The sequence below is a fragment of the Apaloderma vittatum genome, unplaced genomic scaffold (assembly GCF_000703405.1).
Source record: "Apaloderma vittatum isolate BGI_N311 unplaced genomic scaffold, ASM70340v1 scaffold32170, whole genome shotgun sequence".
In the NCBI taxonomy this organism is placed as follows: Eukaryota; Metazoa; Chordata; class Aves; order Trogoniformes; family Trogonidae; genus Apaloderma; species Apaloderma vittatum.
Genome location: NW_009694594.1, coordinates 2,168 through 21,218, shown reverse-complemented (window position 1 = coordinate 21,218; position 19,051 = coordinate 2,168). Strand labels below are relative to the sequence as shown.

Below are 19,051 nucleotides of genomic sequence, written 5' to 3'. Positions count from 1 at the left end.
GAAAGAGATGGAACTAGAGGATGGAATTTTTCTGTAACCCAAGGTCCTTTGAGAAAGGAGCATTTGCTCCTTTACAGGTGATGGTGATCTACAAAACACACCTCTGGATATTCAAATGTAACTTGTAGTGAGTTATGCGTGTGTTACTGCACAGGAGTTAGTGCTGAACTGCTTTTTCTCTGGGATTCCCTAATGGCTGGCTTTTGAGATTGCCAGCTCTTTCCTGCCTGAGGGTTTCTCTGAGTTCGGGTGCATAACTTGGATAAGAATGATCCTGAATTATGCTGCTTACTGCTCTCTCTGTACTGCTCTGTACTCTCCTTAGCACAGTGCAAGGGGAAGGTGAGGGGAATGGCTTTTACAAAGTGACTTGGCTTGTGTGCCATCCTTAAGCGGCATCTTCTTTTGCTGGTGCTGGAGGACTGAAGGCTGGGCTACAAGGGCTGTTGATCTGGCCCGAGCGAGAACCTTTTCATTCTCAGTTCTGATTAAAGAGTCCACCTAAGGAACACCGAGTAGATCACCAAGTAGATTTTACAGGTAAAAGAGGAAGAGAGAGTAGTGTGCCTACGTGGTTAAATTCCAAAAAAGTACAAAAGAAAGTATCCTGATGCAGCTGGCTTCCTGATGACTGGGATGTGATGCCTGCCAGACGTGATTGCTTAAGTGCAGTTTGAATAGAAATCATTAAGGAAATGAGACTTGCCTCCTCTCTGTACATGGATTTCACCAACAGACAACCAGGTTTTACTTTCAGAGTTCTTTACTGGCTTGCAAAGTCAGGTGTAATAATTTCTAAACTAACAAACCGAGACCTCTAAATCTACTACTACTCTAAACCTACTATGATGTGGAAAGGCACCTGAAATGCACAGAGTAAAACACAACCTGTCCAGCAAGGCTGCTGGTAGTGCTGAGATCCTTGATATGTGTCACCTAAATAGAAAATGAGAGGCCAAATAAATCTCACAGGCTGAGTAGCCGAGATTAATAGGAGGGAGAAGACAGCAGCCAGGGACAGCAGTTGCAACATTTTTCCTGGGTCATATAAGCTTGTTGTTGTTTGCCAGCAGTTTAGTCATAGCACTTAAAACATCAAGTGACTTCTGCCCAGGTGAAGTGTTCTGCCTCACATGGCTTAGGAAGTTTCTGACTATGTGGAAACTGCAAGAGAACATCCACTAATCAACGCTGAAGTCACTAGGCCCCGTGTAAGCCTCTGCCTTTGGACCAGAAAGGTATGCTGTCACCTACAGCAACAGTAGTAGTTAAGAAATAAGCCCAACGTCTTTGTGGCTGTTGACACATGGTTTGCAGTTGACTTGTCCTTGCCTTTTTTTGTAACAGTTCACAATAGTTTGCTCTGCAAGAAGCGGTGTTAGAGAATCACAGTCCTGTCACCACCAGCGTTTTGTGTAGGAGCCTGGGGTCAGAGGATTGATTACACAAGATTTCTGCAGTGCAAGGTGTGATCTTATTTGTCTGTGAGCCGCGGCACTTAGTTAACTCAAAGCATTTGAGTCTGCCAGTTCTTTTACAGGTAGTTGATCAGACAACAGGGCCAAAAGCTTGTTTTCCAAAATGACTGTTGGATCTCTCAAGTCTTGTGCTTGCATTCTGAGCGGTGAGCACAGATGGGTGTACGCCTGAGCCCAAGAGCAGTGACCACTTTACACGTGCTCCCAGCAGTAAATTCGAGTAAGAATAAATTAATAGTATCAATGACAGTGTCAACCGCAAACAACAAATGTGAGAATAATTACTGCAAATAACACCCAATTCAATATCTAGATCATCTTGTTTCATAATATATAGAAGAGTGCCACTGGAGCTTCCAGTACAAGGCACAAAAGTAAAACCAGAAGTCTTAAGTACTTTAATATGCATGTAATTAATTTCAATTTTGATGCAAAAACTTATAGTAGCTAATAGCGCTTCCTTGATTTGGGGAAAACAGTTCTAGGTACCTTCTAACCTGCTATAACCTGCTTGCTTCTTAAAAATTCAGCACAAAATAAATGCTTTCCTGTCAGTTATGTCCAGCAAGAATCTGTATTAGAACAGCATAATAGCTGCTCTGGAAAGAAAAGGGATTCTGTTGGCAGATCTTATTGCCTCATGTTTCTTCTGGCAACCAATAACAGAAGTAACTCTGTAAAAGCTGTTGACTATTACAACTTGTATTTCTTCTGTCTCATCTGAAATGAAAATGTTGAAAAATAGCAGTTGGAGTGGTTAACATTGAAGTCTACCTATTGAAGTACTGACATGTCTGTGGATTTGTCCGCATACCTTTTTTTTGTCCTTGATAATCCTTGCTGAATCAAACCCTGCAGCATCAATGAGTTAGGGAAACCTAGTCCTTAATTTACAGGGGAGAGAGCTGAAGCCTGAAGGAAGTTTTGGCACACCTGGAACCAGAACACAAACCTCTAGATTGTCTGCAAGAGTGGCCTTTTTCTGCCTCTGTGGAGGTCTTTAGTTTTCTGTGCTTATGTTTATTTTATGTCTCACAATGAGGTAGATGACAGGATGTTTTCTGGTGTGTTTTGCAGGGTTTCTGGAGGGGAACTTTTTGACTTCTTGGCACAGAAGGAGTCTTTGAGTGAAGAGGAAGCAACCAGATTCATCAAACAAATTTTGGATGGTGTGAATTACCTTCACTCTAAGAAGATTGCTCACTTTGATTTAAAGGTAAAGATGCTGATTTTGACTTACTGTTGTTGTTTTTTAATGACAGACTGTACCTTCAACAATTAGATATTTGATAACATGCCTAAAAAACCAGGTAAGATCATTTCAAAGGTTCTTCACAGCTGAGTGCTCCAAAGAGGACAATCTCTTATCGGGCCTATGGTAAGTTTTGGATGCACTTTTACTGACTGAAAAAAAAAGAAATTGTAAATCTTCATCCTTCAGCTGTTCGCATTTGTAGTATAATCCAAAGCATGCTGTTTAAAAAAATAAAGAGTAAAGAAATTTAGAAAGATGTACAGAAGAAATGTGGTTTGAGGAAGAGGATAGCCAGGATGTCCAGCTACAAACAATTGTTGCTGCTTCCAGTCCCTACGGTGTTCAGAATTACACGAGGAGTGTGTGCCCTCCAGTGCAGTCTGGTTAAACAGAACGACTTCTTGCTTTGCTTTCTGAGCTGCTTAGGGCCTTGAAAGCGCATCACAGAGAGCTCTCTTCCTACCATATCAGGTGCCATCTATAGCTTTGGTCTTTGACTTTGATATCAGTACAACAGGTGTAGACAATACAGAAGAGACCGTCTTTCTCTCCTTTTGATTGTGGACTGCCTAGGTGAACGTGCTTCTCTGAAGCCAGGAGCCTGTTGTCCTTGGGAATGAAACTCTTGAGACTAGAAGGAAGTGCTTTCTCAAGAGCACAGAACTGCCTGCCCCAAACATTGCTGCTTCCAGAAATATATTCAAAATGCACTTATTCCCAGGAGAAAGTAGAATAAAACAGAGGAGGGAACAGTTTTAAAATGAAGGAAAAGGAAAGAAACTCTACTACTAGATTACGTGCTCCTTGTCCTAATTTTAAATTCAAGTTAGTTTATTACTAATTTCATGTGTGCTATAGATAGGCTCCTCCCAGATTCTCAGGTTATGTATGTGGATTCCTTGTCCTAAAAGTATGTCTAGTGCTGCCTCGGTCTTAAATTGCTTGATCTTGACTCAGTGTTAATGGCATATATGTAGTCGTTGCAAGTCCCATCTAACCTAAGAAACTGGTTAGCAAACTGCCACCCCGATCTTCCTGGGGTACATGTGAAAAAGCATAAGAGATACATGCACATATAAAGGATATGTACTTGATTATGAAATTACTACATGAGTCCTCAACCTAAAGAGTGAAATTTTTCTCTGCGCATTAGGAAGTGATGTAATACCCAGTGGTGTGAAATTATTGCCAGAATATAGATGCAACTTCTTCTGTACTGATCTCTACCTACTAGTTATGATATTTAGTACCAGTAATGTCAGGTGGTTATTGAAGGTGTTACGAGGAATGCCAGATAGAAATCGGAAAGGATGAGTAAAGAATCATTTCACTGATCGTGTATATATATCAAATGACCTAAAACATATTCACAGAATAACTCTCCTGGGTTTTAAAGGACTAGGTTTACAGTTTTGCTAGCGTTAAACTAGACATGCATTTTAAACAGTGATCTGATTAGACAGAGAATGTAATTATCTCGTCACTTGACAGAGCTCCATCAACTGCTTTGGAGCTACTACGACTTACACCACCTAAGGAATAAAACAGTCCAAGAGGTAGTGACTGTGACTTTTTGCCATTTCAGTCTGTTTTATCTGCTCTAAACAAGCTTACATCATGTATCTGGAGTGAACACACGTGCTCTGGATCCATTTTAGCCTGAGGCTAAAATATCATTGGTCCAGTGACTGTGACAATAAATGGTTTGTGTGCTCTTTCGCAGGGCAGCTCTGACCGAGAGTGTGTGTTAGCAGGAGCTGCTTCCGTGGTAGGATCTGCTGCAAAAAGGCCAGGCCACTGCCGGCAGGGAATCAGACTGTCTGACTGTTGCTCTTGAGCTTATGATTAAGTTATGACAAATTAATGCATTAAAGGTCTTCATGGGAGATAAATTGAACCTATAGTTCACTCTGAAAGCTGTGAAATAGCGCCATGGTAGGGAGTAACTAAGGCTGAGAAATTTAGTTGAAGAAGTAAGTTTATGAAAGACCCATTATATCTGGTAAAGGATCTCAAAGTCTGTGGTTGAAAAAGTTAGCTTTAATTTCACGGTCCTAGCTTTTCCCTACAATCCTGTGAGAAAAGCTACACGTTCTTTTAATAGTTTGCCATTATAAATGAGCTGGACCTCAGAGCCCAACTCTTTCCATTTTCTGGACTGTTCAGATAGTAAACCCTAGATCTTTCCGGGCCTTGCTGTTGCAGCTATGAATTTAATCTCATAGAGAAGAGCATTTCCCTTCCCTAAGTAGGTTCAGGTGTGACTAGAATGCCTCAAGAAGCATTTCGTTAAGGCATCTTCCAGTGAGTTACAATGCAGTGTAGGAATAAGTGAGCAGAAAGAGTGAGGTTTCCCAGTGTAAATTCCAAGAACAGATTAGTAAAATTGCTGTCAGTCAAAACATTCAGCGGTGCAGCTCTCCCTCGGGATCTGAGGCAGTTTGCCTCTGCACTGCTTCAGCTGCCTGCTGCTGTGTGTGCGCCAGTTGCTGTAAGGGAGGCAAGTGCGTGGTCTGAGGGTGGCCTGAGGCAAGTGCGTGGTCTGAGGGGACAAGAGAAACTGAGCTTCCACTTTGTGTTATATCGCAACGCTGCTGAGCTGATAATCTAGTGGCGTATCTTGTCAGACTAGGGAACAATATACAGTTGTGTGAAGAGCTTCTGTCTCATGAAAACAAGGGTATCTTGTTTTCATCCTGGAAATAGCCATCATTAAGAAGAGAAGCTCAGTGCTAACAGGAAGATAAAGAAAGGTGGATTTTGCAGGAGATAAAATTAAAGGAATGAACATATGACTTTTAATAGATTTGCTTTGCTTTTATGAAGTTCTGGTCAATGATGTCAGATTTCACAGTTGTCATCCCTTTATCAAGGGTATGAATTGCAAGTGGTTAGACACAGGTATGCCTTTTTTTTTGATTGTGTATGTGAAACAAAAAAAACACTTGACAACTCTGTTACTTTCCCAAGATCTTAATATTATAATAACAAAGATCTGTCTGTTATCTTTAGCCTGAAAACATTATGCTTCTAGACAAGAATATCCCTATTCCACACATCAAACTCATTGACTTTGGCCTGGCTCACAAAATAGAAGATGGAGTTGAATTTAAAAACATTTTTGGAACTCCAGAGTTTGTAGGTGAGTGACCAACCTGTCCCTCTGTTTTGTATTGCAAGTTCCATGAGGAAGTTGAGACAGCTTTGCAAAGTTAACAAGCGAGAGATAGAGGTAGTTTCAGTCTCAATTGTACCGAGGTGACCTAAACCTAGTTTACTTTTTCTGGAATAGATGAAAGATGTGTTTTACAAATGAGATGTGCTGCTCCTGTGAGAGTAGGTTGCTGCCAAGTAAATATTTAGAGATGTAAGTTCAGGATTGAGATTATGAGACCCTGTGAATACAAAATACAGTTCTTTCATTGTTGTCTGGGGCAAGGAAGCTCCCTTGTGTTGTAGTACACGAGTGCACAATTACGTGAGTATCTCTGGAAGGAAGAGGGGGAGCAGAAGCAAGAGGAGCCTCCACCCTCAGCAAAATTCCCCCTTCTAATGAGGGTGGTGTTGGTGTTATGGGATAGAGGGTGAGTAGAGAATTGTACTTCATATTCCAGTTAAATACAACTATTAGAGACACCTTTTTTTCATCTCATTACCTCACCCTGGTCTTTTCTCCTGCATGGAATCTTATATGGGGAAATTTTCCAACAAGAAGGTGGTTTGACATGGATAGCGATGTAGTCTGGCATGGGATTTCAGTCTCTTGCCCAAGGGCTGTTTCTGGCTGGACATTAGAAGGTGGCTTTAATAGCACCAGTTAAAAACAAAACAAAAGCTCAGATTCTTAGGGGTAGCAGTATCCTTGGAAGGTGAAATAATTTGTTATTTCTTGTAATTTGCACTTAATTAATATACAATATCTACTTTACCCTTACTCTTGAGTTGCATTATCCTCTAAGTTACTCTATATAATCTCTTGTGGACACCTGTGAGCTTGAATTCATATCAGGGATATAAAACTGTAAACAGTGCATCCAATAACTATCTTTCCTTTCTCCTGCTTGGTAATTCATGACCTGCTACTCAATTCAACTTGGTAAGAATTTGTTACCTCAGTTGCTGACATTTGATTACATTTTTCTTACAGCTCCAGAAATAGTAAACTATGAACCACTTGGACTAGCTGCAGATATGTGGTGAGTTTTTAACTTTTTTTCCCAGGTTGCTCTACTGTTACTTTTTCCCAGTTTGCTCTGAATAGAATACATTCTACTGAAACAAAACCAAACCGAACCAAAAGACTTAAGTGTGGTTTATCGCTCTTGGTTCTTTCTTTTTGCATTCTTTTTAATTAAAAATTAAATTAAAATACAAGCATCTAATTTCTGCAAAAGTACAAATCAAAACTTTAATGATGGCTGTTACAGAGTTAACAGTTCACCACTGCCCACTGCAGAGGAGCATTCTTAAAAGAAAACACATTCCTGCGGTGCTTGTGACAGCTTTATTTATAAGACTGCATGCAGAGGAGACCTGCGTGCTGATCTGATCTGCTGAGAAGGCAGGCAAAAGAGGTCACCCCCCAATAAAACATCTTTGCTTCTATTTCTTTGTATTTCTGATCTATACTGTAGGAGATACCTGCAGGAGTAGACATACGTAAAGAGACTTTAAACATCCACGTTACTTTAAGTTGTGTGTGAAATTCACATTTTCCCTCAAACACCATTCTTTAAAAGAGATATTAGCAGTTACCTAAAGCCACAATGGCTCTCCTGCCTGTATAGCAGCTACTATTGACTTTTTGATACTGTGTACGTTAAGAAGAATGCAGGCCATGTGGAACACCTGCAGTTAATCTCTTTTGTTTTTTAGGAGCATAGGAGTCATCACTTACATACTGTGAGTACAAGAGATTCGCTCCTGTAGAAGTGTTCCTAAAGCTCTTTTGCACTGGTATGAAACAGCTCTTCCCTCGAGTCGTTTGAGGAAGCAGCTGCACACATGGGGTGGGCAGTGGTTTGTATGCTGGGCAAATGTTATCCTGCAGCATTTTCAAGTTTAAAATAAGAGGTAAAAGAGGGGCATTTTGGGCAGACAAAGAGCAAATGTCTCTACCATCATTTCTGCTTCTTATGGGACCTCATCAGCTCCAAACAGTAGAGAATGGAAAAGCCCAAGTGTACTGGTTGCTTATGGAGGGGCTTACAGAGAATAGAACCAGAAAGTGCTTATAGAGAATAGAACCAGAAAGTGTTCTAGTACTGTTTATAAGGTGAGTTACCTCAGGTGAAAACAGCCAAGTTTTAATTTGCTTGTAAAGGCAGCAGTCTAGATACATAAATATTGTCACCCATATTCAGAAAGATGAATTTAAACTGGGGTAAGAGCAGAGAAATAAAAGTGGGAAGTTATGACAAGCTCAAACTCTTAAAGAAATGAAGTTCCTTGGGCATCCTGGGGCCAAGCAGTCAAGAGAATTTTAAGATGGAGCCTGACATTTGCGAAACTGCCTGTGTGGCAGGGGCTGCGTGCAGTGGAGGGACAGCACTTTGTTGCTTCAAGAACTCTTTCCTCTGATTTGGTATGAGAATTCCAGAAGTGGTCAAGGATCCTTGGACCTAACCGCTTCCCTTGCAGTCAAGCTCTTGTGACTGCAGTGGAGCAGCACTGGAAATATCTTGCCTTTGTGTTCTTGGCCTGGGTTTCTACTCTTCCTCATGACACTCAGAGGACTAACTTGCTGCCAGCCTTAAGGAAGGTGCACGCTAGTATTAGAGGGATTTGCATGACACAGCACAGGGCTTGGTACAAGTATGGAGGCATGAAGGGAAGGGAGTGTCTTTTCAGTGTGGAAAATACATGTAGTGGAATTAAATCCATTCTCAGGCTATACCCAGGGCTTAGACCCAAAAGCTCTAAAGGAGCTATGGTCTGAGAAATCTGAGTGCAATAAATTCCCTTCTGTCCTGGGGTGCAGAAGAAAATAGGGATACTGGTTGAGCCCAAGCTCAGGTAAAGAGGTTTAAAACATTGCTCAGATCCTTGCTTTTTATCAGCACTCTGGTCTTCAGTGACACATGTGCTTTACAGGACATTAAACTTTGTAAATCACTGTTTATGTGTGTTCATAAATCATGAGGTGAAAACATAGGAGTTGAAGATAAGCAGGTGGGAATATGTACCGGGCGATTACAGTCGTGCACAGATGGCGAGGGGCTCTCGAGGTTTTTCAGTTGCATTAAGACGTCTGTCCCAGGGGTAGAATAGTGAAGCTGTGCTGTATCCAGTGTGGGAGATCTGTTTTACCCAGTTGGCTAGTAATGATTGCTGTAGTAATTAAGGTTGAAAATTGTCTCCCTACAAATGATCAGAAAAAAAAGAGTGTGCTTTTTATGATGGGAGGGATCAGCCTCCATGATCTGCCACATACTAGGTATTTGTATGCCTTTAACTAGTATTGCCTGTTAATTTTCAAGCCTCTTGTTTTGAAAAATTCTAAATAAATGGGGTGTGTTCAATGATCCTGCTCACTTTAGCAAACACGGCAGCAATCAAATGGATGCCATCATCAGGTATAGAGATCAAAATGCCTGCAAGTCCTTTACTCAGTAACCAGTGAAGTGATTCACTGGGTTTTAAGGGCAGAGCCTTTACTACCGATGTCTGCTGTTAGATGTTTACAGACATGAGTCAGGATATGACAGAAGTCATTTGCATTAGGCGTTAGGATTTGAGACTCTTCCCATTTCACAGACCTCAAAACTGAGCCCCAAAGAGGAACAAAAAAATAAATCAGAGAATACACTACTATTAGCTGTGATTTCCAGTGCAGGGCCAGAAGATGGAATTACAGCTGCTTCAGGGACAGTTTGGGGGAAAGGGAAAAGAAACCAGGTTTCTAGGGCAGGTTTCCAACCTTCAGTTTTGGAACAACACCCACAGTCTGTGGTGAGGTGCCTGCTTGTAGCCTTCTTTGTGGCTAGCAGAAATGGAACAAAAGCTTAAGAGGAAGCATGTAAAACCTGTTAAGAAGTGATATTGATTGTGGCTTGTGGGGTGAAATTTACTGCATCAAAGACCACTGGACCTCACTCATTGCCTTGCTGTGCCAGCTGCTTTAGTGCCATTGTATGATTGCAGAGGAAGAGGAAACTCAAATGTTTATTACGTGAATAAAATACAACCACATGTGGTAGCCAGGGCCAGGGCTGAATGGCTGAGGTGGTCCCATCTAACTTTCTGGTTACCCCCAAATTCCCTGTCAATGTAGTAGTGACAATACAGACGCGGTAAAATATCTATTGAGCAGGATCACATAAGCAAGCACTTTAGTATTCAAACCTCAGTTTAGATCCCAGGAGTTTGCTGCAGTCCTATTTTGAGTCTGCTGCATCCTGAAAGTGTGCTGTCGAAGCTAGACTTAACAGATAAACACAATGAGAGCTCAGAAGATTTTGAAAAAAGGGATGAGATCAATTTCCTTGGTATAAACAACATTTCCCATAAGACTTCTGCAAGTCAGCATCCCTATGGACTGGGGGAGGGAGGAAGGGGAAGGAAGGGGAGAGGAGGGAAGGCAGGACAGGCCAGGAGGAGTCTGCAGTGAATCGATTCTGACTCTTGAGTTTTCTAGAGCAGAAGTAATTAGTCATCAAAGATGAAGGTTGTCAGTCACAGCTGAGAGATAGGCAAAGTGAGAGGAAAGCTTTTTCTGTCAAAGACAAGACTGCTGGATGGCATTTTATTATGATGCTGTGTCCTTATGACACATCCTGTGATATATCCTTACAGTTGGAGCAAGGTGTCGACAGAATGAAATTTTGCGTTGTTCAGGAACAGTTGGATTTTATTGCAGCCAAAGTCCTCCTGTTTGTGGATTCCTTTTAATGAGTAGCATGGCCTGACCTCTCTGGTGGATTTGGCCCCTAGGCTGGGCCGTGTACCTGACTTCCAATCACACATTGTATTTTGGTTCCAGCTGAGGAAGGTCTCTTGACTGAACACAGCTTGCAGGGAATTTGTCAGTAGCTTTGCAGAAAGAAAAGCAGTAGGGGCAGGGCTTTTCATAACCGAAGAAAACCTGTAGAAATGCTACTTTACCTGCTTGAAGCCAATAAAAACTTCTGCCTGGTAGTGTTTTGGGGTTCACAGGGATAGAGACTCTCCTCAGCTGAATTTTTTTCTAGTTTGACTGTCAATGACTTGAGTTGAGACATCAGGAAAGGAGAATCTGCATTTCTCTCTCTGGGTATATGCTAGTGCTGCATTAGAGATTTTTCAAGGTGAGTCTGGCTTGTAACCGTAGATGTAGTTAGCCAAAGCTGAATCTGTTATTCCTCATGTGGCATGGCTGCTGCAACATGAAATCCACAAAGTCCTGAAAGTATGTTGCACAGTCACTGGAACTTTATTAGGGGACCTCTGCTGTTTATTTTTCCAACTGATTCTGCTTTCTGGCTTATCTAGACTTAGCGGTGCATCACCTTTCCTTGGAGAAACTAAACAAGAAACACTTGCCAACATCACAGCTGTAAATTATGAGTTTGATGAAGAGTTTTTCAGCAATACCAGTGACTTGGCGAAAGATTTTATTCAGAAACTTCTGGTGAGAGATACACGGTAAGGAAAAATTCAGAAAAATCCATTTATCTCTAAGATAAACCTGATTGAAACATAGCCTGAGGAGTAATCTGCAAAGCCTTCCTTTCAGTCTGTATTGCCGTTCAAGAGCAGGATAGAGGGTGCTGCTGTGCCCCTAATCGTTGCACCCAGAAACCCTAAGAAAAGGAACCCAGTCTCCTCAGTTAAATTTCACTTTCGGGATGGAATTATTGCCTGAATCATGCTGGGACAGTAAGGTGTAGGTGAAGGGCTGAAAATGCTGTGCAAAACACAAAAATACAGGTAGATTTTTATTGAGTAAGAATTAAAAATTGTGTGGAGTGAGGACAGCTCCCTCCTGAAACTTGGAACAGTCACTAAACTACACACAAGCAGTATGCCTCATGGAGAAACATCACCTTGGAATTCTAGAGTTAGTCCTGGCGTTTTCTTGCTCAATGCCTAGGGGAGGGTGCAGGTCAATAGACTTGTGTACCTGGTGTTTCTTATTCAAGTCTCTGGGGGGGTTTTGTGTTGTTTTTTAGGAAACGGCTTACAATTCAGGAAGCTCTGTCTCATCCCTGGATAACGGTAAGACTGTAGACACAGATCTTGTTTTTTACCATGAGCAAACAGAGATGATATTCTCGCTGTTATTATTAGTGTGTTAAATGGAAAACTGCCCTCTAAGTACTTAACAACTCTAGGTGTCTCATCTTGAGATGTACTGGTAAGAAACTGATTGGGTCTAACTAAATCCTTGGATTTCTGCAAAAAATCTTTGGTACCATAACTTCCAAAAAGAGGATGACAAAGCTTTGATGTTGCTTGCACATTACAGTATCCTGTGTTAGACTGGGCTTTGCATTTTTCCATCCTCCTTCTCTGTTTGCATGGACATACACTGTTGGGTTTAGTGCTTTCTTGAGTTGACTACAGCTATTGTTGGAAATACAATTTTTTCCCAAGATATAACTGGTGTACCGAGCGTGCTGATTTGCTTACATTTGTGTGTCTGTATGTATTTTTTCGTCATAAACATTGCTTGATTTTGTACATTTAGCTAATCTCAGCATGGCTAACAAGGGTGTTTAAAATTCAGTTTTTCTTCGCATTGCACAAAACATTAACTGGAGTGTTTTCAGAATTGTTGATTTTCCTCTTAGAAATATTGATAGCTTTGAGATTGTTAACTGCTAAAAATTAACATGAAAATAGATTGCAGCCCCGTTATTTACACTTATCACGTTGCAATGTATGCACATCACTTGTCTCATATATTTTTGAGTTTGTGTAGTGGTTGTTTGTTGTTTTGGGGTGTTTTTTTTAAAGTCAAATGCATGAAGGAGAATCTGTGTGAGCAAAGAATCTCCCAGCATTGTGGAAGTTCAGGCTGCATCCTTTGTGTAGAGATTTTGAATTACTGCACTGTGTTGTAAATGTTCAGTAATATTGGTTCCTCTGTCTGACGACTCACCAGCTGAAAGAAGAAACAAAAGTCCAAGAAAACAAGAAGGTTGAGAACACGCAGCTGAAGACAAAACGCCTGAGAGAGTACACCATAAAGTGCCATTCGAGTATGCCTCCCAATAATACCTACATCAACTTTGAGCGCTTTGCCCGGGTGGTAGAAGACATATCGCTTATGGAGCGAGGTTTCAGCACTTTGACTGCATTCCACGATTCCTTGCAGGAAGACATTGACGCTCTGGTTTCCATTTATAATGAGAAGGAAGCTTGGTATAAAGAAGAGAATGAAAGCGTGAGGCACAAGCTGTCTCAGCTGAAGGATGAATACCGTAAAACTGAATCCCTGAAAAGACATCTACAAGATGATATAAAGACTGTAGGTGCTAGTCTTACAGGCATAACTGGAAAATACGCTGATCTGCAGAGTCAGTATGAATCTCTCAGTCAAGAACTTTCTGAGGAGCTCAGGTGGATACAAGATTTAATGAGTAGTTTTCAGCCGGAAAATGAAGCCTGTGTGAATAGAAACTTTGACTCTGTTTTCAACAAAGATATAAATGAGTCACTAATGGAGCTGTTAAATAGATCTCGCTGTGAAGAATTCCTTGCAGGCTTGAATCTTGATGTAGCAGAATCAAATCAGTAATGCTGTAGATCAGGCTAGCTGCAAGGGTTACTGCCTATTTCAATATGCAGAAGTTTAGCAAGTTTTCAGTGTGTATCTACACAAAACCATCACCTAGACCTAAAATAGAAATTCTCATGTATTGCGTGTGATGCTGACCAAAGCTGTAAACTCCCAGTGGTTTGTAGTGTTGAAGTTTTTTTTCCTGTGTTCAGCAGCTCAACTTACAGGAACTGGGTTATCACAGTGATATGGACACATGGAACTCTACAGCATTTTGCATTGCCTGTATCATACTTCATGATGTATTACAGTTCCTAATGATTACTAAGTAACGAACCTGGAGTAAAGAGTAGGTCATCCTGTACTTAGTAGAAGCTGGGTGCCTGGGAACTAAGAGAAATCTCATGATGGCATTTTTGGTTGAATGAAGGAAACAGTTGTGTCAACCCGCTGCAGGCAGTTCTGTAGACCATATGAGGTAAATATTTGCAAAGGTTCAGTCTGTCCTGTAAAACAAAGTAAATGGTGGAGTAATTTAATATCTAGCTAGTACTGTGCAATTTCACTGTTAAATGGCTACTGATGAAGACAAGATTATTTTTTAGGCCAGTTATGCAGGTGAACTCTTTTACCATCAAAGATGTTAGCTATTGATTAATCCTTTAATCTAAAACTAAACTGTTTCCTGTCCAACGACAAAGAAATCCTATTCAAAACACGCAGTTGGGAACTTGTAATGAACTGATCAAATGCTTGTGCATGTAATTTTACAGTACAAATATTAATTTGTGAGTGATAAGTGATAATATAGACCTCTGATGTGGTTTCTACAGTAAAGATGACAAAGCGATGACTAATTTAATCTGTGGTGTGGGATTTGAGATGAGTGTTGTTTCTGTGAAGATTTTTTTTCTTAAGTTTCAGAAAGCAAGAGAAGAGTTGGCCCAAACTTGAATCATGCCCTGCTGTCTTGTACTTTAAAGAAGTCATTGGATTGTACTGTATTAATATATGCAGATGCACCCATCTAATTTCTGGAGACAATAAATAATTATTTATGCAGGATGCAATTGCTTCCTGGTGATATAGTTAGTGATTGAAAAAGAGATGTCAAGCTTCTGTGTACTGAAAAGAGTTGCCAGCCCAGGTTTGGCAGCTGGTTTACAGTCTGGCTGCTTAGTTACATGAATTTACTGCACGATGACTGTCACACAGCTACAGGAATCAGGGAGGTAGTAGCCAGGCATCCCTGCATCACTGCTCAAGTCCATCTACAGTGTATCTTTATTTTTATATATTTTCATATCTATCTATCTATCTATGTATTTTTCACTGCCCACCTTTCCTCTTCCTTTTCCAGAGAAGTTAATCACCTAAGCTGAACTGTTGTTGTTCATAACATGTAATTAATGTATTTTGAGATTAAAAAGTCATCCAATTTGTGTAGAGTGCAGTGGATCCGTCACTACCACATCCTCATAAAGATGTGCAGAGGGTGATGAAAATTTGGAGTTCTGGAAACAGTTACTCGGTAGGGATATTGTTCCTCCTGTCATTATGCTTGGTGGAGAATAGAAGCTGGATATGCTCTCTGTGGCATCTTTCTTTGTACACGATGTAAAATTTTTACAAGCTTCTAAGTAGTGTAGATAGCCAGGAAATGTCCCTGGCAAGGTGGCGTTGATGGTTGGGGAGAACTGCGCTCCACTGTCATAAACAGTATTGAGAATTTTACATATGGAGGGTTTTTTTATTCTCTTGGAACATTGCAACCATCACTTCTGCAGGTTCCTTGGAACTGGAAGACTCATCCATTGAAACTGTAACACAGGATTTCTTTATGAGACAGTTTTAATTCTTAAAAAGTAACTTAAAGCTTAGCGAGCGTTAGTATCTGCAGAAGGGACTCTCAAAAATGCAGGTCTGCCTTCCCTCAGCCGTGATCTCATATTCTTCGTGAACAAATACACCGGCACGATGAGAAGGAACATTAGATGAGGCCACTTTGTTCCTGAGCATGTTTGGATGAGGTTAGTGTTGTTGTGACTCGGTCCTTGTGGCTGGTGCGCTCTGAGGTGAAGGAGGTCACTAAAACAGTGCTTCTGAGAAGATATTCAGGTGATTGATAAAATGACAAAGTCACTGGTTTGCAGGCTACTTGGAAATCGAGAGGCAGTTATTAGCAGTCTGCAGTACTGTAAAGCGAGCTATTTTGATTCAGCGATGGTTCTGCTGCTGAAAGGGCACTCAGATTTTTCATGGTGATTGTACGGCTGACATTCAGCCAGTGACATTTTTTCCACTTCAAATGGATTGCTGCTCAGTGGTTTGTTGCACCGTGCTAGCCATTTGCAGCACAAGGAAATAATATTTAATGCTTAAATGTCCCATTCTGTTGTATACCAGTGGTGCATGAGAAAGACCTCGCTGAGAGCTTCACTCCTTGAATTACTGCACAAATATCTGCACAAATGCTATACCTACGGTGTTTGATGGGAAAAGTGAATTTGTTGTCTCATAAACATTTACCAGTTATTTTGCTGAAAAAAAAAGGTTTAAATCCTCACTGATTTGTTTTCCATTCTCTGTTGGTACTCTTGCCATCTAGCTTGACTGCATTCCAGTCCAGTTCAGTATAAATATTTCTGGGTTATCCACCTCCCACATATGCAGACTGGAACTGCTGGAAATGTTGTCACTCCATAAGCTCCATCTTTGAAGGGCTGGTTCCTGGCCTTTCTCTTTTTACTTTTACCAGATCTCGTTTGGAACTGTTTTCCCTCAATCTGTCAGATTCAGTTTTCTGGTCAACCTGAATTTTAATATGGTTTTCGAGTTCAAGGGTGCTTCATTTTCAGAAGGACTGTGTCAGGATTTGTGGAACATCTGTTCCTTAACACCAGATTGGCATCCAGAAAATATAGGCACATGCCTAAACGCTGGTACACATAGTTTTTCTTCCTATTTTTCCATATTCAGGCAGCATGAGACCAAACAGTGTGATGATGCTGGGTTTAGTCCCGCTCTGTCGTGATTTCTAGCAAGCGTGTACAAAACCCCTGAGCAGCAGTGTGCTGCAGTGCTCCTGATGCACTGACAACAGCTCCGTCTCCTTTCTGCGAGGCCTGTGGAACCTTTTCATTTCTCACCTAATGCTTTTCAGAAAGAGGGACATGAATAAATGTGAGCTGGTATGAGCTCGGTGCAGAGAAAATGGAGATGATGTGCACTGAGAAGCACCTTATCAACTTTACAAAGTGAAAGCATGGCCTTAGCACCCTCTAGCACCCCCTTCATTACCTTCCTCTTCAGTTTGGCTGTCCTTGATCCTGCCCTTTTGTCTAGAAAAGCTGATCCCAGACTTTGTGTTTGGTTTTCGTGTGGATCGTTATGAAGCGGGAGGTGGAAGTGGAGGCTGGAGTAAAGTCCGTGCCATGCGATGCACCTTTTGTGTCGGGTCGAGTGGCTATAAAGGGGCGGCAGTGCAACTTCTCGGAACAATTCCGTGTGCAGGGGCAACAGGCTGTATGCTAGGGGTAGGATTTTGTTTGAGATCAAAGGGGTCCTGCCCAGGCACAGCTTCCCCAGCCAGCATTCTTCTTGGACAGCTAGCTCCAGAGCACATGAAGAATCGTCTGTATTTTATGCACCAGTGGGAGCCAGGCAATAAAATTGCTCTCTTATTTTCCAGCCAGTGGACAAGCGACAGGCTCTGGTTCGACAAACATCTGCTGTTAACCTGGAAAACTTCAAGAGGCAATATGCTAGAACACGGTGGAAGGTATGACAGCCAGCCTTTAATCCTTCTCATGTAAGGCTTCCCAGGCCTGATGGGATCAGAGGGCAAGATAGAGCTTGAATATAAAATTGTAATATGGTGAATGAAATGTGTTTGGATATGTCTGTACTGCATACGTGTCGTCAAATTCTCATTCTTCCCTCTCTCCATAGCTGTCTTACCGTATTGTCTCGTTGTGCAACCAGTTATCTCGCTTGCGGGTGAAGAAGGCCCTAATTCAAGATGAAAGTTTGGTAGGTACATTTCTCAAACAGGAAGGAGGGAAGGACCAGTTTTCCGGTGTGGCAATTTGTGCTGTCCTTAGACAGATGCACAGCGCAACAGGACGGCAGGGGCTTTGAGTGGGAAGCCGGATGGGGCCATGGCATCCCTTATGTGTTTTAAATGCTGCTGTAAGTTGTGTACTGTGACAGAAATGTTGGGCAACAACAGCTGGTGACTCTACAAACCCTTCAGGTGCTGGCATGGGGGCTGCAGGTGATGTGTGGGTCCTGTAGCAGTGACCATGCTGCGTGACTGAGGAGTGAGCGGCTGGGAGAGAGCCTGCACTGCTGCTCTTGTGCCCAGCTCTGCGGTGGAGGGTGGGGGACCCCGGCAGTGCCTGTGACCTTCCAGAATTGGAGCTCCCTGAGATTCTAGTAGCTCTGCCTTTCTCAATAAATGATAACGCTAGTAATATTAGAACATCATGGTTAGGAGTGTGGTATATCATTTATGTGTCTGAAACATTGTGGCCTTTCTGTTTCAGAGAAATTGCGAAAGTGACAGTGAGGATCTTTCACAAAGAAGAGCCACTGAGCGGAGGAGAAGCAGCGTATCCTAATGTAGTGAGAATTCTGCGGGCAGCAGAGAGAGGAAACTTTCATCTCTGCTGAAAAAAGCAGCCCTGACAGCAAACCTTGGCTTCTTATCTGAACGTTTGGTATGATGCTTACCAACAGCTGGTTGACATTATTAAATGCCTACTGAGCATTCCATGAAACGGAGGATCCAGATTCCCAGGGAAATGCCACAGCACAAGCACCTGTTGGAGTGCTTTTCTGTGTTGAGTGTTTCAGGAATACTTTATTTGTGATACCAACCGCACTCAGGACGTACGGTTTCTAATGGTATTCTTTTACTGCAGAATCATTTGCATTCTGCACCATGGTTGAGACTGTGTGCGTTGTTATTGTTTCAGTCAGGGAGATCGTTTTTCAGTCTTAAGGAATTTTCTATGCAATTTTTGTATTTGTTAATAGCATTAATATTTGATGGCGGATATCTGACAGATTTTGTTAGCTCTGTGCAGTACTCTGTTATTGCTATTATTGAAGAGCAAAACATAGTGCCCTGACATACCATAACCTTGATTCCATGAACCTAGCAGTAAACAGTACTGTTCTGCAATAAGAATTGTGCTCTGGCCACCATCTCTTGTCTAAAGACTAACACAACTGCCATTGTCCATTTGACTACAACAGATTCTGGCTGCCGAGAGGCCAGGATAATTTTTGGATGAAAAAGAGAAGGAATTCTGTAGTGCACCCAAATCCAATGTTTTTACAGAGTGATGGCTGGATGCTTCACCAAAACAGGGCACTTAAAACCCAAGGTATATGAAGAAATAGCCTTCATTAGACTGTATTACTGTTTAAATTATTGTCACTAGAGTAGAAATTCATTAACACCTATTTGTATAGGTGCTGTTTACATGTAGCCTAAGCTGCAAACATCTGCATTTCGTTCAGGTGGTTGTGTCCGAAACTGAGGAAGGAAGCACTTTGATATTGATGTAACATCTTTGTGCTAGGAAGTTGCATCATTTTAACTGTATT

The 19,051-nt window shown here is 41.5% G+C and overlaps 1 protein-coding gene across 2 annotated transcripts in view; it reads left to right on the top strand.

The window, feature by feature from the left end:
• LOC104272917 (death-associated protein kinase 2-like) overlaps positions 1–18,057 on the top strand; it is a 37,377-nt gene extending 19,320 nt beyond the window's left edge. The window contains exons 3-11 of one of the 2 annotated variants that reach the window (XM_009868045.1): positions 2,556–2,694; positions 5,746–5,875; positions 6,881–6,929; positions 7,609–7,635; positions 11,203–11,355; positions 11,883–11,928; positions 17,127–17,216; positions 17,387–17,467; positions 17,983–18,057. In XM_009868045.1, coding sequence (XP_009866347.1) covers positions 2,556–2,694; positions 5,746–5,875; positions 6,881–6,929; positions 7,609–7,635; positions 11,203–11,355; positions 11,883–11,928; positions 17,127–17,216; positions 17,387–17,467; positions 17,983–18,057 — 790 coding nt within the window. Of the gene's footprint in view, positions 1–2,555; positions 2,695–5,745; positions 5,876–6,880; positions 6,930–7,608; positions 7,636–11,202; positions 11,356–11,882; positions 11,929–12,817; positions 13,454–17,126; positions 17,217–17,386; positions 17,468–17,982 lie in introns of those variants that run through there. The other variant, XM_009868038.1, reaches the window with a different exon arrangement.
• The last annotated feature ends 994 nt before the right edge of the window (positions 18,058–19,051 follow it).